We start from the raw sequence: 20,142 nt of genomic DNA, 5'->3' as shown, positions 1-20,142 counted from the left end.
TTTTGCTCGTTAGATTAAGAAATTTATTAAGGTTTTTTATGAGATTGGAATATTGTGTCTTTGGTGGTTTTCACCTTATATACGAGATTTGAGATCAATTCCGTTTTTTCTCGTTCAGATGCCCTGATCAACAACCTGACGTTCGAATGTTATCGCCGGAAGCGCTTAGACGGACCCCACCAGGCTGAGACCAAGTCCTATTCATTTCAAGAATGTCTGGACGAGTGCATGCGGCGCTATGGACGCGACTGCCGTTCTGTTGAGTACAGCTCGAGGTATCAGTCTTGTCGATTCAGCAGTTATGACGGAAGCATGAAACCTAGCCTCGTAGATGATGACTTCTATGACTATTACGAGTTCAAGTGGTGTACGTATTTTGAAAGAATACTTCATCTTTCGCTATTGCATCTTGCTGCGTCGTAATCATACATTCAATAGTCATATTCACTAAGTAAAGATAAATGATAAATAAATCAGCAGCATATTTTCATATGAAAATTTACAATATTCCAAACTTAACTTTGAATATAATTAAAATAAAGCCTCTAACTAAGTTGGAATAAAATATATGTCTTTATTTTTAAATTTTTCAGTTCGAGGTGTGGGTGGCAACAGTGGCAGTGGGAGTTTCGGTACACGTGGGGGTCCCTGGTCAGGAGGTTCTTCAGCTCAAAGTGGAGCAGCAAGCTGGCCTAGCAGCGGTGGGTCAAGCGGAGGAGGTGGCAATCCATGGAGTAACGGAGGCAGCAGCATCTGGACTGGAAGTGGTGGTTGTAAGTTCTCAGATATTTAAATCATTTGGTATTTATTAAAGGATAAAACAATAGTACATCAAAAATTACATGTAAGAGCTCATTACAGTCCATAGATACAAACAAAGCAGTGGAAAGCATAGTATTTGTTTTCATTCAGTACCCTTCGATAAATAAATAAGTTTCATGCCTGCATCAAACTATGCAATCACGCTTAAATCCAATGAAAAGGTGTAAGCTGAAATCTAATGAAAGGGAAATTAATCCAATGAATCGTTTGTACGCTGAAATCCAATAAAAACGTGTTTTGCATACATTTCTCTTCTCTCTTTTTGTGTATAATGTCCAAAAAGGATATTTGGATAAAAACATTTTGGACTCCATACATTTTCCGAATTTTCGTGAAGTGATCAATTAGTGCAGTAAGGTTTTAACAAATAAAGTGGCAGTGTATTAGGGGAAATTACTGGAGACATTAAAACTCCTCAAAATATAAAAGGTGGATTGTTTTTCTCAAGCTTCAGTTATTTTTACTTCCTTTTATGAAGTAAATAAAGTATTTTAATCTCGAAAATTTAAGAAAATATCTATTTTTACCGCTCTCGAAATCATTTGAAAGATGGTTTTGCATGTTACCTGTACGTAAGAACAGAATAAAGAATTTTCTTTCCAAAACGAGTAGTAAAATTGATTTAAAATGGATTCAGAAAAGATTTTTTTCGAGACGTTTGTACGTATGTATGTATGTATGTATATATCTGGCATAACTCAAAATCGAGTAGCCGTATAACGTTGAAATTTTGTGAATGAGATTGCTAAAACTTCTAGTTGTGCATCTCTCTTTTTCTTTGCAATCGGCTTCGCCCAAGCGTATACATACACTCCCACTCTGTTACCCGGCTCGGTGAGTTCAGTTTCTTTATTCTTATAAGTTGGTAAATAGTTCATTCCCCCCTTTAATTGTGATTGAATTATGTTATTCTTATGTTTCGGTTAAGATCTTTACGCCTTTAGCTAATCTGCATGCAATAGTCGTGGAATTACCCACAATTTAAAGTTTTTTTAAGTGGTATTAAACCTAACGAAGCTGCTATTTGTTTACATTTGAAACTCTTAGTAAAATAGTGAATTAAGTCAGTTGGTGCGTCAACTGCAGTGTCTTTTTGCCTAGTGGGACTAAAAGATAACTTTCAGTTTTGTGCGGTGAAGATTTTGTCTCCCTGTCCAATGCCGAATTTCAGAAATTGGCCGAATGTAGAAATCCTAATTTTAAATGCGGTTTTTTAACTGTTTTTTACTGTATTTGGTGTTTTAAGTATTTTATAATTTTTAATTAAAGTTGTAGAGTCCACTACCGTAACTCCTGTGGAAGAACTGTAAGAGTAGTAACTTCACAGAAGGAGGGTTAAAAGTACGCTTTATTAACTCTTTAATTTTTACAATGCGTCAGCTCGACGCTAACAAAGTACGCCTCTGCTTGGGCGTAAATGAAATCGAAGAACAAACTAAAGATTTATGATATGTACAAGTCGTTGAACTAAACTACAGGGCTCAGAATAATTCCTCTTTCTTAAAACCCCCGTCTAAAACTAGTTGCAGTAAGTAAATGCAATTTAAGCCACGCGAACCAACAATTCTGGGAGCAGATGCTTAAGCAGCAGAGGTGACGGCAAGTGTCTAACTGTCCCTCTTTCCTACTGAACCTCGGTTTTTCAACTCTTTCTTCAAGGCTGAATTTGCATTTCTGCACGCGCGTTGCCAAATTTAAATAACTTGGCACTGACAATTAGGGGAATGAAGGCTTATAGGAGAGAATAACCAATTAAATAAAATTGGTTATTTAAAATAATAGAAATCCCTACAATGTGTTGTGAGTTTTTATATATTTTTGTCTTGCCCCGGAGTAAGAATTGAATTGATGAAATACCCTTATATGCGGTCAGGTCGTAAATTTAGAACCCCTTTTTTCACAGGGGGGCTGAAAAGTAGGGAGTAATCTTGCTCGGGGTCTTGGGGGTCGTTTAAACATCTAACTTCTCCACATTCAGTTTTATACAGAGGAAAATACAAATTGAATTCTTCGAATGAATGCAGTTTTGTACAATGAAAATGTATTACTTAATGATAAACTGTAAGATAAATAACATCTTTTTTTAAAGCCATAGGTGTAGAAAGACAGATATTTGTTACACGAATGAATTTGTAGTAAATATTGAGTTTTTCATTTCGAATGCTATGTTCTATGTATGCGAAGTAGCTGAGTATGTGAGATAATAGTCATAACCGAATGGCTTTCAACCTTTTCACGGCTAAGGACTGTTTCTCAATTACATTGTGGTCGCTGCTTTTTGGTTAATTTTCTAATGACATATAACCAATAATTGTTTTTATTTGAGACTTATGAATAAAATAACGCAAACTAGACTGCCGAAAATTCTTAAGAAGGAAGTTAAATAATACTGAAAGATACATTATTGATGCACTTTTGTGTTTTATATGTAGTAGTATTAACTACTACTATAATCCTTAAATGAAATCCTTAAATTATATATATCTATGTATAGGTATATATAAATGGAACCATATATAGAACAAGGTATAAAATATCTTTATTATACAATGTTCATTACCATACGTATATTTATGTAATATCAATATAAATGGTTAGTTAGGTTTCGTACATATATAATTTATTTTTATATTTTGTATTTTTTGTATTAGATTCAGTATTGTATACATATCTGAAGTTTAATTTGTTCTCTTTTTGGGTTACGACTTTAAGTGAGAAAGAATTGTTAGGGCCTTCATAGGAATTACATTATATACAATCAGTTAGGATCCTACTTTTCCTTTCTTTTAATCATTATATATATTGAAATATTACTTGATAAGTATACGTAAAATATAGCAGTTTTTAAGCTACTTATATCTATTGTTTGGTCTGGTTTCTTTGATTATAGCAAAGCATTCGACTGTTATTTGCCTAAGGGTAAGGGTGCCTCGTGGAGAACTTTCTAAGCAAAACTGACTCTTATGCACGTTACACGTGGGGAAAACCTCGAAAACGCCAATACAGCCATCCCCGTCGATCCGGATTCGAACCCCGGATCGACCTGCCAGGTTTTACAGCTCAGCCGCTAGTGAGCTACACACACACACATCCACATATATACATTAAATAGTATTTACATGTCGTTTATAAAGTATAATTGAGTGCAATTTAATCATAAAGAGAAAATATTCTACGGAATTACTTCACTTCGTAGACTTTCTGCTAAGCTTCACCATATTTCTGAAAGAGAATCTCAATGCTAGTTCCATTTCCAAGCTGTTTATGTACCTTATTTTTCATGCTTTGAATTATATTTAGAAAATTATTTCACTTGGTTATAGCTGAAAATGCAGTTTTTTTATTGAAGAATTTAAGGGTAAGAAGAGAGTTATGCCCTTTTCTAATTATTCTTGAAACATTTAAATTTTTTTAAAAAAAAGCGCACATTAATACGGATCACTGAACTAAAGTGCTCGATACAGGACAGATTAATTAGCTACTAAATTTTGATTTTCATTGAGTAAAAATGAATTTATCTGCATTCTATAAGAAAGTAAATATTCAAAAAATGTTTTTTTTTTTTTTCCTATTCTCGCAGTCATAATATTTTTCTTAAATATTCAGCTAATTCATATTCAAATATTCCAATCCATTAGAATTAATAATAAATCAATACAGTAAATAAATAATTAAAATCAATTAAATGGAATTTTAATTGATTTAAATTGCCATTTTCCCTCTGATAAACCCCTCTTCAGAGTTTAATAGCATCGATCAGCTTTTGTTGGGGTTCATTTTTCTTTATGGTATGCTTACGTTATATATGTATGTATTATGCATTGCTCATACTCGTCAATTGCAGCTTTTAATATCTTTTGGAAAAAAATCAATATGAGAATCCAGAAAATGATTCTTAGTGACGCTAAAACTATTATTACTAGGCACTGTTATGCCACAGTGTTTAAAAAAAAATCCCATTGTTTAAAGGTAGATTTAAACTCATATCCTAGTTTAAAATTAAAAGCTGCGAGTCAAAATTAAGGGGGTTGCTCTTAGAAAGCCTCAATTAAAAGTAGTTATATGAAATGTTAATCAATACTTATAATCTTACGGATTAAACACTTATTCCCTATTTGATCACGTGTATGGCAAAGAGATATTCGTCATTCATAAAGAAAAGAAAGGTGAATCAAAATTAGTTTTCAAGCCCTATCGCATACATTAGCAATACTTATTCTCGTAATAACAGATACGTATGTGTTATTCTCTTCGTAATTTTCAGTACATATATTTATATTTATAATTAAGAAATGAAAGCAGCGTCAAACAGCTGTGAAAATTATATTTTAAAATTATTATTTAGAAATGCGCTTATAATGGTTTTTATATTTACGAAAGATACTTCCCGTTTACTCAGGCTCACTGTATTCAAGTCGATAGGACCAATTGAATGGAAAGATCGATTAATTCATTCCCAAGTTTCAAATCGGATGAATGGACTCGCGAGTAAAATGGCACATTAAAATACGGTCACTGAACTACAGTGAGCTATGAAAATTTTAACAAAGGCTTCGTACTTTATCTTATGAAAACAAAATATCAGAATTTAATTAAATGTTTCACTTATTAGAAAAATAAAATATAAATATTTGTGAATAAAAAGAAATTATCTTTAAAAAAATAAAATTTAAATGAAAAGAATTACAAAATATTGCAGAAATTACATCAAATGGCGAATAAACTTATTCGGCACAAGCTCGCTAAATGTAAAATAGATTGTACAGTCAGAAAGCTCGCCTTGTCACACAAATGTACTGTTCATCGGGTTTAAAGGTTATTCAGACTAATGTGCGAAGTTCAGTGAGTAACTTGTATTTTCCTTTGAATGTATAAACTAGCCAAAAAACACTTTAAAAAAAAAATATATCTCCCCTTATGATCCCTGACACAGCCGTTTACTTTCCCCTTCCGTAATTAACGTCAGTCTCCTGCTCTTGACCGCATTTGCCACGCCACCGAATTGATTGAATGAGAAATATATCTCTAATAAAATTCAAGGATATAAGTTTAAACGAATTGTAGCAAAACTTATGTATAATTTAATAGGCCGTACAAGGAAGTCATGTGGAAGTCACTTCAGATATTTTAATATATGCATTTTTAATGATCTTCATTGTAACAAATTCTTCGTCTTTCACATTAGTATTGCATTATTGTGCGCACGGGCTTTTTTAATATTGCACATATTCGCGCAAGTTTAAGAAGGATAAAAATATGCAATATACTTAAGTCGATAAAAGCAAGATAAGTAACTCTCACTTATTTGCATTATTTAAAACATTAATATTTAAATGCATACTAGGAACAAAAACAACAATGGTTTTACTTCAGAAAAATTTATTTAGGAACGTCTATGGGGAATCCAGAAAGAGTAATTTAGATTGTGAATTCTAGTCTTGAAGAAATGTTTTTTTCGCAATTCCGTTAATTTAGAATTTAACAATTTCTTCAGCAAGTGTCTTTCCGTATTTAGTTATTAAATCATAATGCTTAGAAAAATTCTGGGACTGAGCGTTCGATGAACTTGAATATAACAGAAATCTAATTTTACTCATCAGAATGCAACTTAAAATCTGCTTTACTAGAAGTATGAATCTCCCGTAAATATTTCTCATTACGTGCTGATAAATGAAATCATTTTTATTGCATCTTGTAACATATTCATTTTTGGAAGCGTTATTTTTTATGCTTTAGTGTTTGTGAATTCACCGCTCTCTAATGGATCAGTTCTTACTTTAAAAATGTATTCTCGAAAAGTGTTTGCTTGTCTTACTTATATTCAAATCATTTATAAAATTGTAAAATTACTGAGTTCATTGAGAACTTTCAAGGTATTTTAAACCTAGTTTATATCATGTTTCTGTCACTAATATCATGTTTCTGTCACTGAATAATTTAAGAAATTTGTTACGCTGCTTAAAAGCATTTGTGAAGGTTCTTCAAGTAATGAATTATTTTACAGCCATGAGTGGAGCTTGGCCAAGTGGGAGTGCTGATTCAGCGTCTAGTTCTTGGTCTTCTGGTGGTAGTGGTGTTGCTGCTGGTGGATGGGCGAGTGGACCACCAGGTGGATGGACTAGTGGAGGCTGGACGAGTAGTGGTCTATGGCCTAGTGCTGGAGCACCTCCACCAGGTCCTGTTTTACCTCCATGGGCAGGGGCTCACTTTGGATGGCCAGTTCCTCCACCTATTGGTAATAACTTTTATCTGTTCTGTTAAATCTTTTATCGTAAATATCTTAAGAACTGAAAGAATATTTTAATAAAGTTCAATATAATTAAAGATACGTATTTGTCTGCCTTTTATTAAGTACGTAAAAAGAACTATGTACTGCTGTAAGATTCCAGTCTTTGAGTTACAACTAAAAATGAGGAACCTTAAAAACTGGTAGGGGGAATCATCGCTTAGTTCAGTAGACAGAGAGCAGAACTCAAAAAGGGGGAAATACCCTTTATTATTCAAAATAAATTTAACAGTCGACTCCTTCTTGGAGTTTACAGCAAAGCCTCCACTTGGGCTTGAACTCAAGAATGCTAAGAAATAAAATTTAACTAAATTTAACTAAAAAGATATAGCCGAAGCTATCAAAATTCTACTAGAGTTGGCCTCTTAACGCTAACTAACGGCGAAGCTATCAAGGGCCTAAAGTACAACCGAGCGTAATAATAGCTTATGAGAGAGCATAGCCAAAAGGCGAACCTCGCGCTGGTCAGAATCTCTGGCTCTTTACCGAAGTCAGTAGAACTTCAACTTTAAATACTTCACTTCCTTCATTTGCATTTAACCAAGCTTCTAAAAAACCGTTCTGGCCCGAAATTGTAAGCTGAAATTAAGAAGCGATAGGAAAGTGGCTTAAACTAAACATTAACTGTTAAAAACTTAGGATAAACCTTACACTGCAAAAGAAAAACAATTTGTATCTATTTTTATCTTATTAGAATAATTGGTCTTGAATTAACAAATACTTTTTACTGCGTAACTGTTATTTTACTATTAAATTGAATCTGGTTATTTTTAATAAAACTACACAGTTAGTTAATAGTCCTATAAAAGCTAATAAGCTATGCGATTTTTAAAATTTTTTCTGAAATCTGAGATTTCTAAAACACCTAATGAATTTGACTGTCAAATGCAAAAATTTTAAATGTTAATATGTTTCTGATCACTTAATCGCAACTGTTTTGATAAATTTTTGAAGTATTAGATTCTAACAATATATGACGAGATCTATAAATGCATTTTGTTAGGTTCTGATTTAGATAATAAAATTGTTTTTAAATTGTTTTTCATGGCAATGCGACAAAAATATCAGAATAAATTACTTAAATTTGCTAATTTATTCTCATGCTGTTAAGAGACTTTTTACTTTCAAAGTAAACTTTCTTTTAACACGTTAGCTGCTTAATGGGTACACGTTAGCTGCTTGTTCTTAATTTTACGCATATAAGCGTGTGTTGTAGTTACTTTGGATTTCTGAAAACTAATTACTTTCAAATCTCATAAACATAATATAAAAGCATTATGAATTCTTCTCTTATATTTCTTAATTCATCAAGCAAAGAATATTCGAATTTTAATAACTTCTTCTTCAAAGAGCGGCAAATAATGTTGTTTTCAAAGTGTCATTTTAGCCTGATAAACACATATCAGTGTCAATTCAATATCGCATTGTATTGGGTTCTTCAATTCCAGGACCTCACAGTGCTCATGGACATTTTCCTCCTCCCCCTCCTCCATACCCACCTCTTCCGCCACCGGAACTCTGCGGAAAATCAGGAGGAATTGGCACTTTCAAGAAAATTGGATATGGCATGAGACTACGGAACCATTTTATCATACGTGTGATACGAGCTGAAACATTACCGGACTGTGAGCGAGCTTGCATGGAAGCAAGGGATTTTGCTTGTCTGTCTTTTAATTTCAGGTAAAATATGCCATGTAATTAAATAATCAAGTATATACACTTCCAGCCTAGAAATCTCGTATTCTCATATGAAATAGTTATTTTCTTTAATTCTTAAAGATTTAAATGTATTTCAGATCTTAATGGAACAAAATTTTACGAAACCAGTAAATACAGCAAGAAAACGTGACACAATTAATCTAGAATGAAAATCAATAAGAGCATTTGTATATCTTGACATGATTTGAAAACAAATACCGATAGTAATTTTGGAAATAATTGACTGATAAATTTTCCAGGAGAAAATTCCTAGTTAATCATATTTCTTGTTTCCTTATTACAATTTTTTTATTCTTCACGTTAGTTACATATAGATAACCAACTGTAGAACGATTTTAATTACAAAATAATAAAGATTATATATGATTACTATGCGTTTTAGATGAATAAAATTGTTGATAGCATTTACATCTTCCTTGGTACAGATAAAACATTTTTTAAATATATTCAAAATACAGTGTAGAATAAAATTTCACACGTAATTGTAAATATTTATTGTAAATATGCATTATCAATCTGCAGATTTTGTATACTTTTGTGCTAATAGTATATGAAAATCCCTTTTATAATGTAAGTGAGTATTTCCTCCTAACTATCTATGTACACAAAAGATACTTTTCTACATGTGAAAAATTAAGCTAACATGATATTTTCTATTCTATGAATTTAAATAAAAGCTTTAAAAAATTTACGAAATTATGAAATAAAAAAGATAAAAATATAAAAGCATATAATTTTTGTGTCACTAGAATGACTGTACTGTAATCGTTGTTTATGAATATTACTTTTTAGATCATTCTTCCCTGACAATTGCGAGATGAGTGATCAGGATAGTCATTTAATACAAATCGGAAGCCCACTATACTTTGAATTGAACACACAATTCGATTTTTACGAAAGAGAACCCACTGGCGTATCACCTGGATGTTTAGATGGTAAGTTTCTATTTGTCTTGCATAATCATAGATATTTTTGTAGATTATTTAATTTATGATGTAATAGAATGGATTACATACCTAAAAACATCACATTCAACAAAACCTCATAATATTATGCTCACTGAGATCTAGATTTTTTTTAAGTTCCTTATAGAAACATGTATTATATTAATTATTTTGCATTATTTTATATAAACGCAAGTCTTTCTTTTGCATTGCAACGACGGCGTTAAGTATCCGTGAATTTCGACTATGGATTTCTATATATTCTATTAAAAGTTAAATTGTTCGGTACATCACGAAAACAACTAGCGAACGCTTCATGAAAGCATAGTATAATGCAAATATGTAACGAAAATTGGTGTGGTAAATTCTATTTAATATGCTTTTATGTAACCATGAATGTAAGGAAATGTTAAAGATAAAATTCGTGTTCTTAAAATTAATAAATTTATAGATTTCGCCACCTGTGAATATCTTCAATTATAAGTTTTTTCTCTAAAAATAATGCGGAATAACTTGGAAATAATTCTAAATTCATAACACTTTTGTACTGTACAGTGAGCCAATCCTGTACCTTGGATGGAATGGAATTCACGCTAAAGACTCCCGACGGATTTTACGGAAGAATTTATACCTATGGTTTTTACGATACCTGCTTTTATGATGGAAATGGTGGCAACGTCAACGTTCTACGTATTTCTCGAGCAAATGGGTTTCCTCGATGTGGTACTCAACAAGTAAGACCAATTCTTTGAAACTGCTCTTTTCCTTTTGAATTTTCCATAACCAACTTTATTTTCACAATATCACTATTTTACAAAGTCATTTTATTTAGCGAACATACAACTTTTAACAAATATCACATTTAAAATATGCTTGTATTACATTTTATTCATGAAAGTTTAAATAGAAAAATGTTTCTTAGAATTTTCCCTCCTCGAATATAATGTTCTCAGCTTTTGAGTAGCTTCCATACGCATGCATTTTATACAACTACTGCATATGTATTCAGAACAAATACGTACCATTTTATCATACGTGTGAGATCATACGTATTATATAATACGTATTTAGAACAAATACGTTGCATTAAATACTTATCTTTACTTTTGTCCTTTATTGTTCCTCAATAAAAGTTTGCTATTATTTAATATTCTATTAAGAAATAATGAAAGTTTCATATGATTCTCTAATTTTATAGCGCAAAGAAGTTGTAATGTACTACCTTAAATAAAGTACTTAAACTGCTAGAACCTAGCAAATCTATATAACGACTATTCGTTAAGTTCTTAAATAACAGTTCCGAAGAAAACCTTTTATTTGAACTCAAGATAGTCACAAACGGCCTCACTTGGGTGTACAGAAAGCTAACACTTTTGGCTTAAAATAGAAAATATAAAATTAAACTATGTATATTAAACAGCCTTCAGCTGCACAGAGTTGTTACCTCGTAGTTAGCTGTTATCTAAAAATCACCAACGTAAACAAACACGCACGTAATAAGCACGGCCGCTGTAGCTGTCTAACTGAAGTACCTCAGACCTCAGCTTAAATAGCAGTTCTCTCCTGTTTTGCATACAGCGGGAAACTAAAAACTCAGTATGTTAGGAAAGCGTAGGTAGGAAAATGATGAAGTAAAAGAAAGCTGTCTTAAAAATAAAAATATCTATAAGAAAAATTAAAGTAAAATCCTATAAAGTAAAACATATAATTTCACTTTCTGCTTTCGGTATTTTGATAATTTCTATGACACATTATAAGAAATTCAAATCATTCTTTTTCTGTTTTCTAATGATTCAATAGCTAAAACATCCATATAGCAAATGGGAACTCTGTGGTTAAAATATCGGCGAATACTTGCATCTACTAAGTACTTGTAGCCATTGCAATAAGTTTTAAAAATGCAAATGAAAAAATATAAGACAAATACACACCCCTTTATTTTCCGAAATATATAATTAAAAAAGGCTTTCTATTTATAATATGAATTTATAGTGTGAATAAACATAGCCGAAAGCAGTATATAAAAATATTTCAAAGAAAATGGTAGAAGACTGCAGTTACGAAAAACAACAATAATCTCCAGTAAAAAGGAATTAAAGTACAAAACAGCAAAATAATTAAAGCGTGCCTCATATTTCAATTAAAGAAAAGTTATTGCTCCAAAACACCAAGAATTTAAAAGTTGTAATTAATAACCACATCCTTGCTTTTGCTTTATTTCTATCATGAAACTATTTAGGGATTTCAACTTCAATCTGATTTAAATACTTTTTTATTCACAAATTATTTTTCACATTGTTAATTTAGTTACCTAATTTAAGAAAAATTCATCAAAAACTTTTTCTTCCTCACTTTTCAGTATGGCGATGTCATTACCAACATCGTAGTAGTGCAGTTCAATGACTACGTCCAGACCTCCCGGGACAAAAAGTATAACTTGACTTGTTACTTCTCTGGACCAGGAGAAGCTGTAGTCACTTCTAATTACCTGGATACCAGAACAGATGGGTGAGTTAAAAATCGCAGAATCAAAACAAATTTTTAATTTCATGGAAATGTCAATTCAAATTTAAAATTATTTTCAGGCGGTACCCAACGCAAATTGAACACCTGCCTGCCCAGAATGTACTCACATCAAGCGTCGTGTTGAAAATTTTGTACAGAGGCGCCCCCACAACAACTATTGCTGTCGGAGACCTTTTAACATTCCGTCTGGAAGCACGAGGCAATTGTAAGTAATGCATTGCGAAATAAAACTTAGATGTACTAAGTTTACCCTCAAATGCTTTCTAATTCTTTCAGTAGATTGTGATAAAAGTCGCGATAATTTGTTTATAATCATGTCTTCCCCCGCCCAGAAAAAAAAAAAAAGATAGTATTGATACTTGATTTCAATTTCAAGCAAATTATGAAGGCGCCGGTAAATGTTTTTTGCGTTTTAAAGAGTTAAACTAGAAAACCATTGGATTGAAGTACAATTTTCGCTTTATTATGCTGAATGATTTGGCCATTTAGTATGTAGCATTTCATGGAAGTGCACGTAAATAATGAAATATATTCCTTGTTGCCTAAAATAATATAAAATGCGTAACTTCGTCATTCCAAATTAAATATACCCATAAATAGATATGTTTTATCGGAGCAAATAAAAAAAGTAATTTAAAGAGGTGTTCACAAAATAAAATAATATTTGATATTAGATCCTTTCCTGTGGATTTTGATTACAAGCATTTCCTCATTTATACAGATACATAATTTTAGAATTAAAAATTTCGAGAAAAAAGTCAGAATGAAAATTTTGCATTTGTTTGCAACAAATATTATGTGTAACGTGTATACGAACCAGTTTCCCTTAGAAAGTCCTCCACGAAAGGCATCCCTCCCCTTAGGCAGATAGCCCTAGTGTGCTTTGCCATAATTAAATACACCACACCGCAACAAATATTAATAGTAGCAATAATTAATAAATGAATAAAAATAAAAAATCTGAAAGGATTCAGATTTTAACGGTCGCTCAGATGGTCTCTTTTGTTTCTAATTATCTTTTATATGTTGTTTATTTTGCTAAAATGATAATGGGTTGTTAGTATAAATAAATTATCAGTAGAGATAGAGCAGGTGTAACAGTGAAACATTTTGTAGCGAAACATATAACATCGCTCTATAAAATTTTTTATTGTTTTTATTTAGATATATCAGGAATTAAAGCATTTTTTTTAAATCAATCAAACTGAAAAATTTTAAAAATAATATTCTTAAGAACTGCATCTACCGATTTTAAGTAGCTTGGTTTGTTAATCAATAACACACAGGTTAAGTATGAAAGATATAATATAATCTTACATTTTACCGAATGGAAACGGACTCGAAAGAAAATTCAAACAACCTCTTTACAGATGACATTTAAAGAGAATCAACACAAAATCTTTAAAAAAATTAAAAATAATAGCTCTTTCGGGTTAATAAATAAATAAAGAAGAAGAAATACGAATCACTAGTAATTTAATGAAATAATCACTATTCTGTAGCAATAAAAAAATTAATAATATTTTTCATCGGCCCCTACGGATAAACTACGACTTATCTTTTAGTAGCTTTTTAATTGCTTCTTTTTTGGAATATGGTAAAAGTGGGGTAAATGCTTATCTCAAAGTATCTCCAGACGGATGATTATTTCAACTAGGCATGTATTTTACTTAATACCCCGCATAGCTTGGTGATATACATTCTATGTCAGAAACGTTCCAGGACATTTTTTTTTATTTCTGAATTTGTAGTATTAAAAAGGAACAAACGCTGTTTTTATGTTACCTGGTATGTATTCTTATTTGATATGACTTTGGCCATGTTTCCGTATTGGGGGCAGAACTGGCACACTGCTAGCAACACACTATTCGGATTGTTGTCGCATTCGTTAAGGGGACACAATGGATGCTGATTGTGAGCAAACAATGAACATTAAGCCCTGCGTTAAGCTCGGAAAAACCGCTAGTGAAACGTAGAACATGGTTAAACAAGCACATGCAAGCAAGGCACTTTCAAGAAGTCATGTTTCCAGTGGTACAAAAGGTTTCGTGAAGGAAAGACGATCTCAGAGCTAGTCACCCGTCTATAGCACATACCGATGCAAACGTAGAGCGTGTGAAGACCGTCGTTAGGCTATGTGCATACGATATCAGAAGAACTAAATTTGAATCATGATGAGTGTCATAAGATTTTACGCGAAGATTTAGGGAAACAGATGCTTAATGGACGAACTGTCCCTTACTCATTAGCAGATGAACAGAAAGGGGAAAAACGAATTTCTGCTTAACTATTGGATAGAGCTAGACGTGATCCCACATTTGTGTCAAAGATTATTGTGATTTTTTCTTGTTTCCGTGAATGAAAAGGTGACTGAAAGGAAAGCTGCATCAAGCTTATTGAAGACATCCAACAGGCTGTGGCAAATGAGCTTGCAAGCAATGCAGTTGAAGATTTCCCTGCTTGCTTCCAAGACCTCCAGAAACGTTGGCAGTTGTCTGTAGATAGTTAAGGCACTATTTTGATAGCAGCTGGGATCTTTACTGGGTAAATTTTTTTATATTTTACGAGCTTTGTCCTGGAACGTTTTTGACAAAGGATGTAATTTATGCATCCGAAATATTGGCTTTTAAACACATTTCTACCATAAATACAACAAATTTTTTTTCTCTATTTTGGGACATATTTGCACTTGAAAACTCCCAACAACTATAGTTGGGGGCTTAATCAGGTGTGATACTGGATGGGAACAATTCTTTTCTTTACATAACTAGCAATTAATCACGTATTTAGTTACAGTATCCTTTTTCTGGCATTCCACGCCAACATAACGGTATTTTAAGTACAAATCCTCTTGTGAAAACTATTCCATCAGTTATTTCCTTGTTATGGTTATCAATACTAACAAAAACTTACAATAACTAAGTTGAACTATGTATTTGGAAAAAAAAAGTGAAAGAAACACACACTGGCAATACACTGGACGGAATAAAATACTTTTATGTTCAGCGTGCGAGACTGTATATAAAACATTCTAAAGATATGCTGTTTTTAAATACCTTTGTCCCAAATGCTCTCGAAACCTGTATGTATATGTAATTGAAAAAAACAGCCCTTTGGGTGTAATATAAAATCTGAAAGTTTTCAGATTTTTTTCACTCATTAATTTATTTTACTCGGAAGTGTTCAACATGATCTCCGCGAGTCCGTGGCAACCTAAGACGCACCCTGTACTATGTAAAATTTTGATATGCTATATTGTTCAATTTTTTTAATTATCTTAAAATTTAATTCATTAGGACTAACAATCAAAAGATTATATACTAATTTTATCAACAGACTTACTTTAATAACTTTTAAGAGGATGCATATCTAGTTTTATTTAAATCAATTATTTTATTAATATATGTATATGTATAAACATTTAGCTACAATGGGTATTTGGCTTCTTCTTTTTTAGTTCACTGGGAGTATTTTGCCGATATATTTGCTACTAATGTCATTGCCAAAGATCCCTATTCCGGACGTCAAGTGCATTTAATTGATGCAAGAGGGTAAAGTTTTTCAAATTATTCTCTTCTGTCATATTAATTGAAAATATGCTAATATTAAAGAAATGATAATTGTTATAATAGATAAATATTGCTGTGGTATATAGCATCTATACATTGCAAGAACGAAGTCTTTATTTTCCCTTACCAGCTGCTTGTGTTTAAGTTTAATTTTAGTATTATAAAATACAGAAAAGGTCTTTCGTAAACAATCCTGCAAAACTTAGACCTCGTAAATACAAAAGAGAATCATAGAAACATTGCTTTATTTTCCTTTGTCTGCAGACAAATTAATGAAATGAAAATCTGGATAAATTTGATACCATGAAGGTTATTCAAATTAGTTAGTCTGTCAGGACTTGTGTTCCTCTTTACTTGCTTTGGGAACATGAACTGTCCTGACTCGGAACAGGGAGCTTACTCAAGCTGTGTTCAATAAATTGTGAAGTAGACAATACACCCAGGAAGGGTATACAAAACCCTTTATTTTTCTATCTTTACAGCGATTTCCGGAACTTCGGAATACAGAGACCAACCACTTGTGGTCTGAACGTAAGAATCTAAAAATACTAACTAAAACCCTAACTAAAACTAACTTTGGATTAATATACAAGCGCCTAACTTCAAGATTGGCCGTTATTTAACAAAATCCGTATGTAGTACAGAGAGCTGCTAAAACTACGATACGTTTAAAATTATCAAGAGGATTAAACCTCTGGCCTTGAAGGCAACCAGCAACCGAGTAAAACTACTATGGCAAGCGGCCTGCTTCTAATAACTCCTTCCGCTCTCTTGCTTGGCAAAAAGCTACAACTTAAGTACTTGGCGTTAGCAAGACAAATTTGCATAAATAAGTTAAAGCTTTTAATTCTGGAAGTAGAAAATAAGAAGTGATAGTAAAGATTTAAAATAAAATAAACGTTAGTAAAACTTAGGATCCTTACATACTTCCCGCCAGAGTTAATTAGTTTGAAACTGAGGTCTAAAACGACCTTGTTGAAAACTTTTAGCTCTAGAATCTAACGCGAGGCCAATCTTTTACAAACATTTCTCACTAGAAACTAGAAATTAAAAAGTCGTTTTTACATTATCAACTCCATGGACAAGTCCTTTTCATCTGTACTGCATCTATAAACAGGAGTTTCTTAGTTGAAATCTGGTTCCTTCCAGAGATCTGGAAAGAAAACTAGTTTAATGAAATGTTACACAATCAAATGGCAAGTAACATGAATATTTATATTTTTCTTTTAAAATTCTTATTTCATTCATGACGTTATTTAATTATCTCCCCGTGCTCTCTGACATGTGTTGTAAAGAAAAACACCAAACACGAGCGTGTCTATGTACAAGTGTTCAACACTACCGCCTGCAATCAAAACACTAACGTGTTAAAATTCAACATAACAAGACCTCGGAACACACCTTATATTCATCTCTAAACCCTGAGGTACTATTCTGAAAAGTGGCTAACTCTGAAGTGTAGCGTCAGAGAGCCTAACTACATTCATTCAACCTTTAACGCATATTCACAATACTTTTCTCTTTTTTTTTTTCAGTCACATGAATAAGTTTAAAATTTTTGGCATTACTTTCACTTTTAACATATCACAGCATTTCTTAACTTTTAAGATAACAGTTCACATTGTATATAAGGACATATTAACATGCCGTTAATTTTACGCATTTTAAAACATACATTAGTAGTACATTGTTAACTTCTATTCTTTTCCAAGCAAGTGCCAATTCTTCTACATTGAAATACTACATTTCAAAAGTCCTTCAGACTAAAACTTCTTTCTTGCCAGAATCTTTTAAATAAAATTTTATACAATAATTTTTACAATTTTCTTAAGGTACCTTTCTCAAAGATTATCAATGCTTTTACAATATTCAAGTATTTACAAATTCCTATTATACATTAATTTTAGTTTTACTCGCGAGTAATTGAAAAACAATACCAAAATAGGTACAACTCATTTCTCGCCTTTTTGGCGATAAAGGTAGGCCTCACATGAGGTAAAACTTCTTGAATTATGCCACTTGTAGTAAGAATGAAAAATTAACTTAAGGTTTCAAAGTAACATAAAGTTTTACTTATCTTTGTTATATTCAGACATCCTTTTTTCTGCTCAGTCCTGGAAAGTAGCGAAGACTACCATTTGGTTTATCTTCCTTCTTGTGCGGATTCGCCCTTCGGTTCTTTCCTTCATAAGCTTTCTTTTCCTTCCAGTTCGGTCACCCTTGAAGACCTTCTTTTTAGCCTCTGCCTGTGGTCTCGGCCGTTTGATAGCAGCTGGTCTTGGCGGAACCGGGACAACTCTCTCTCGTTCCTGCTTGGATCTCGTTGCTGGCTGTTCAAATTTTTCTTGGTTTTTTGCATCTGCAGCTGGTCTTCCTTCATCAATTCGTCGACATTTGCTGCGTAGACTCCTATCCGATGGGTAGATCTTCCGTTTTGGAGCCGGGTTATAGTTGCTGTCATTTCTCCTGGCTCTCTTTGCATTAGTCGTACTTCTCCCTTCTTCATTCTGGGGGTGGTCGTGCCCTCTCTTTTCTGGTCGGTGGAACGGCTTCTTTTTCTTGTTACCTTCAGTTTTCCAACGGGGGAACTTTCTTTTCAATTGCTCCTGTCTACTCATGGCTTTCCCTTGTGATTGTCGTTGTTCCACCTCTGGAACTTGTGCCTGCCGTGCCGGATCCTGCAAAAGATCTTGAAATATTGGCATTTTATTACGATTATAAAATGGTTTTATCTGGTCAACGTTTGCGGTGCAGATTTCACCATTCCTGGCTTTTAACACCACTACAGCCTGATTTACTTTTTCTATGATATATGGTCCTTCAAATCGTGGATAAAATTTGGCAGTTTTATCTTCTGGTGCTGAAGAAAGTGAATGCTTAATTTTTAGCACTTCTTCCCCTACTTTATAAGTTACTCCCCGTCGTTTCATATCGTAATAGAGCTTCTGTTTTCTTTGTGCTACTTCAGTGTTCTTTTTTGCTTCTTTAATTAATTTTTCTATATCGCCCATTTTAAATTCTGGGGCTCTTTGTTGAACATAAAATAATTTATCTAACGGCGTTATAATCTTTCTGCCTAAAAATAACTCAGTAGGAGTTTTGCCCGTCGTATCATGTTTTGCGGCCCTAAGGGCGAAAGCTAATTCATTGACATAGTTATCCCAGCTTTTATGAAAATTTTTAACATAACTACGGATAATTTTCACTATATTTCTATTGACCCGTTCCGCTATATTTGATTGCGGCCGATACGGGACCATTTTAAAATGACGTATGCCCAGTTTTTGGCACATGTCTTCAAATACATTACTTACAAATTGAGGACCATTATCCGATATAACGTTTAGGGGCGCCCGTATTTTAAAATATATTTATTTAAAATAGAATCAGTAACTAATTTCGCGGAGGCTCGTTTTAAGGGAACAATTTCGGTCCACTTACTAAAATGATCAACCATAACAAGGAGATACCGACTTTCATTTAACTGACTTTTTGGGAAAGGGCCCAATAAATCGATGCCAATTATTTCATTTGGAAATTCCGAGTTAATGCTATTTAGAAACCCGGCCGGGCGGAAATTAATATAATTAACTGCTTGACATGTTGGACAGGACTGGACATACGCTCTTGTTAACTTTTGCAGTTCAGGAAAGTAGACTGCCTCGCGTACGCGTTGGATAGTTTTTCGAATACCAGCATGAGAAGCTAAAGGGCTGTCGTGGAGCTCCTGCAGGATATTTAATCTAAGACTAGCTGGGATAACAGGTCGAAATTCGTTGTTGGAATTCGTAGTTTTTGTATAAAATAATAGACCATTTATTAGTTCGTAATGGGCCGCCCTATTTCTTATCGCTAAAATATCTTGGTGGCTAAAATTTTCAGGATCCTTTAAATAATCATAAATATTTTTAAATTCAGTATCCTTACCCAGTTCGGTTATTACAGTTTCATGTATCGTACATGCTGTGAGCATTGCCACCTTTACAGTATTACCTTCTTCCTCTATTTTTATTCTGGATAGTGCATCTGCTACGATATTTTTCTTTCCGGGGGTGTGCTTAATTACCAGATTATACTCTTGTAACTTGAGTGCCCATCTTATTAACCTTGGGGATAAGTTTTTCCCTGAGTACAATCTAGTTACCGCCGCATGATCAAAATACACTGTTATTGGCGCCCTTCCAAAATAGACTCTGAACTTTTGCACTGCTAACAGAACTGCAAGTGCCTCTCTCTCAGTCGCGGAATAATTTCTTTGTATTTGATTTCTACTAAA

At 32.9% G+C, this 20,142-nt stretch overlaps 1 protein-coding gene across 2 annotated transcripts in view; it reads left to right on the top strand.

The window, feature by feature from the left end:
• LOC118196873 (uncharacterized) overlaps positions 1-20,142 on the top strand; it is an 86,024-nt gene that overhangs the window by 55,273 nt on the left and 10,609 nt on the right. Inside the window, exons 7-15 of one of the 2 annotated variants that reach the window (XM_035368361.2) lie at positions 119-367; positions 594-773; positions 6,827-7,057; positions 8,557-8,788; positions 9,620-9,762; positions 10,327-10,505; positions 12,131-12,279; positions 12,357-12,502; positions 15,755-15,848. In XM_035368361.2, coding sequence (XP_035224252.2) covers positions 119-367; positions 594-773; positions 6,827-7,057; positions 8,557-8,788; positions 9,620-9,762; positions 10,327-10,505; positions 12,131-12,279; positions 12,357-12,502; positions 15,755-15,848 — 1,603 coding nt within the window. The remainder of the gene's footprint in view (positions 1-118; positions 368-593; positions 774-6,826; positions 7,058-8,556; positions 8,789-9,619; positions 9,763-10,326; positions 10,506-12,130; positions 12,280-12,356; positions 12,503-15,754; positions 15,849-20,142) is intronic. The other variant, XM_035368367.2, reaches the window with a different exon arrangement.

The sequence above is a fragment of the Stegodyphus dumicola genome, chromosome 9 (assembly GCF_044657685.1).
Source record: "Stegodyphus dumicola isolate Sdum_Otavi_A_Nest chromosome 9, ASM4465768v1".
In the NCBI taxonomy this organism is placed as follows: Eukaryota; Metazoa; Arthropoda; class Arachnida; order Araneae; family Eresidae; genus Stegodyphus; species Stegodyphus dumicola.
The sequence above is the reverse complement of the archived record's forward strand: the minus strand, read 5'-3'. Positions and strand labels throughout refer to the sequence as shown.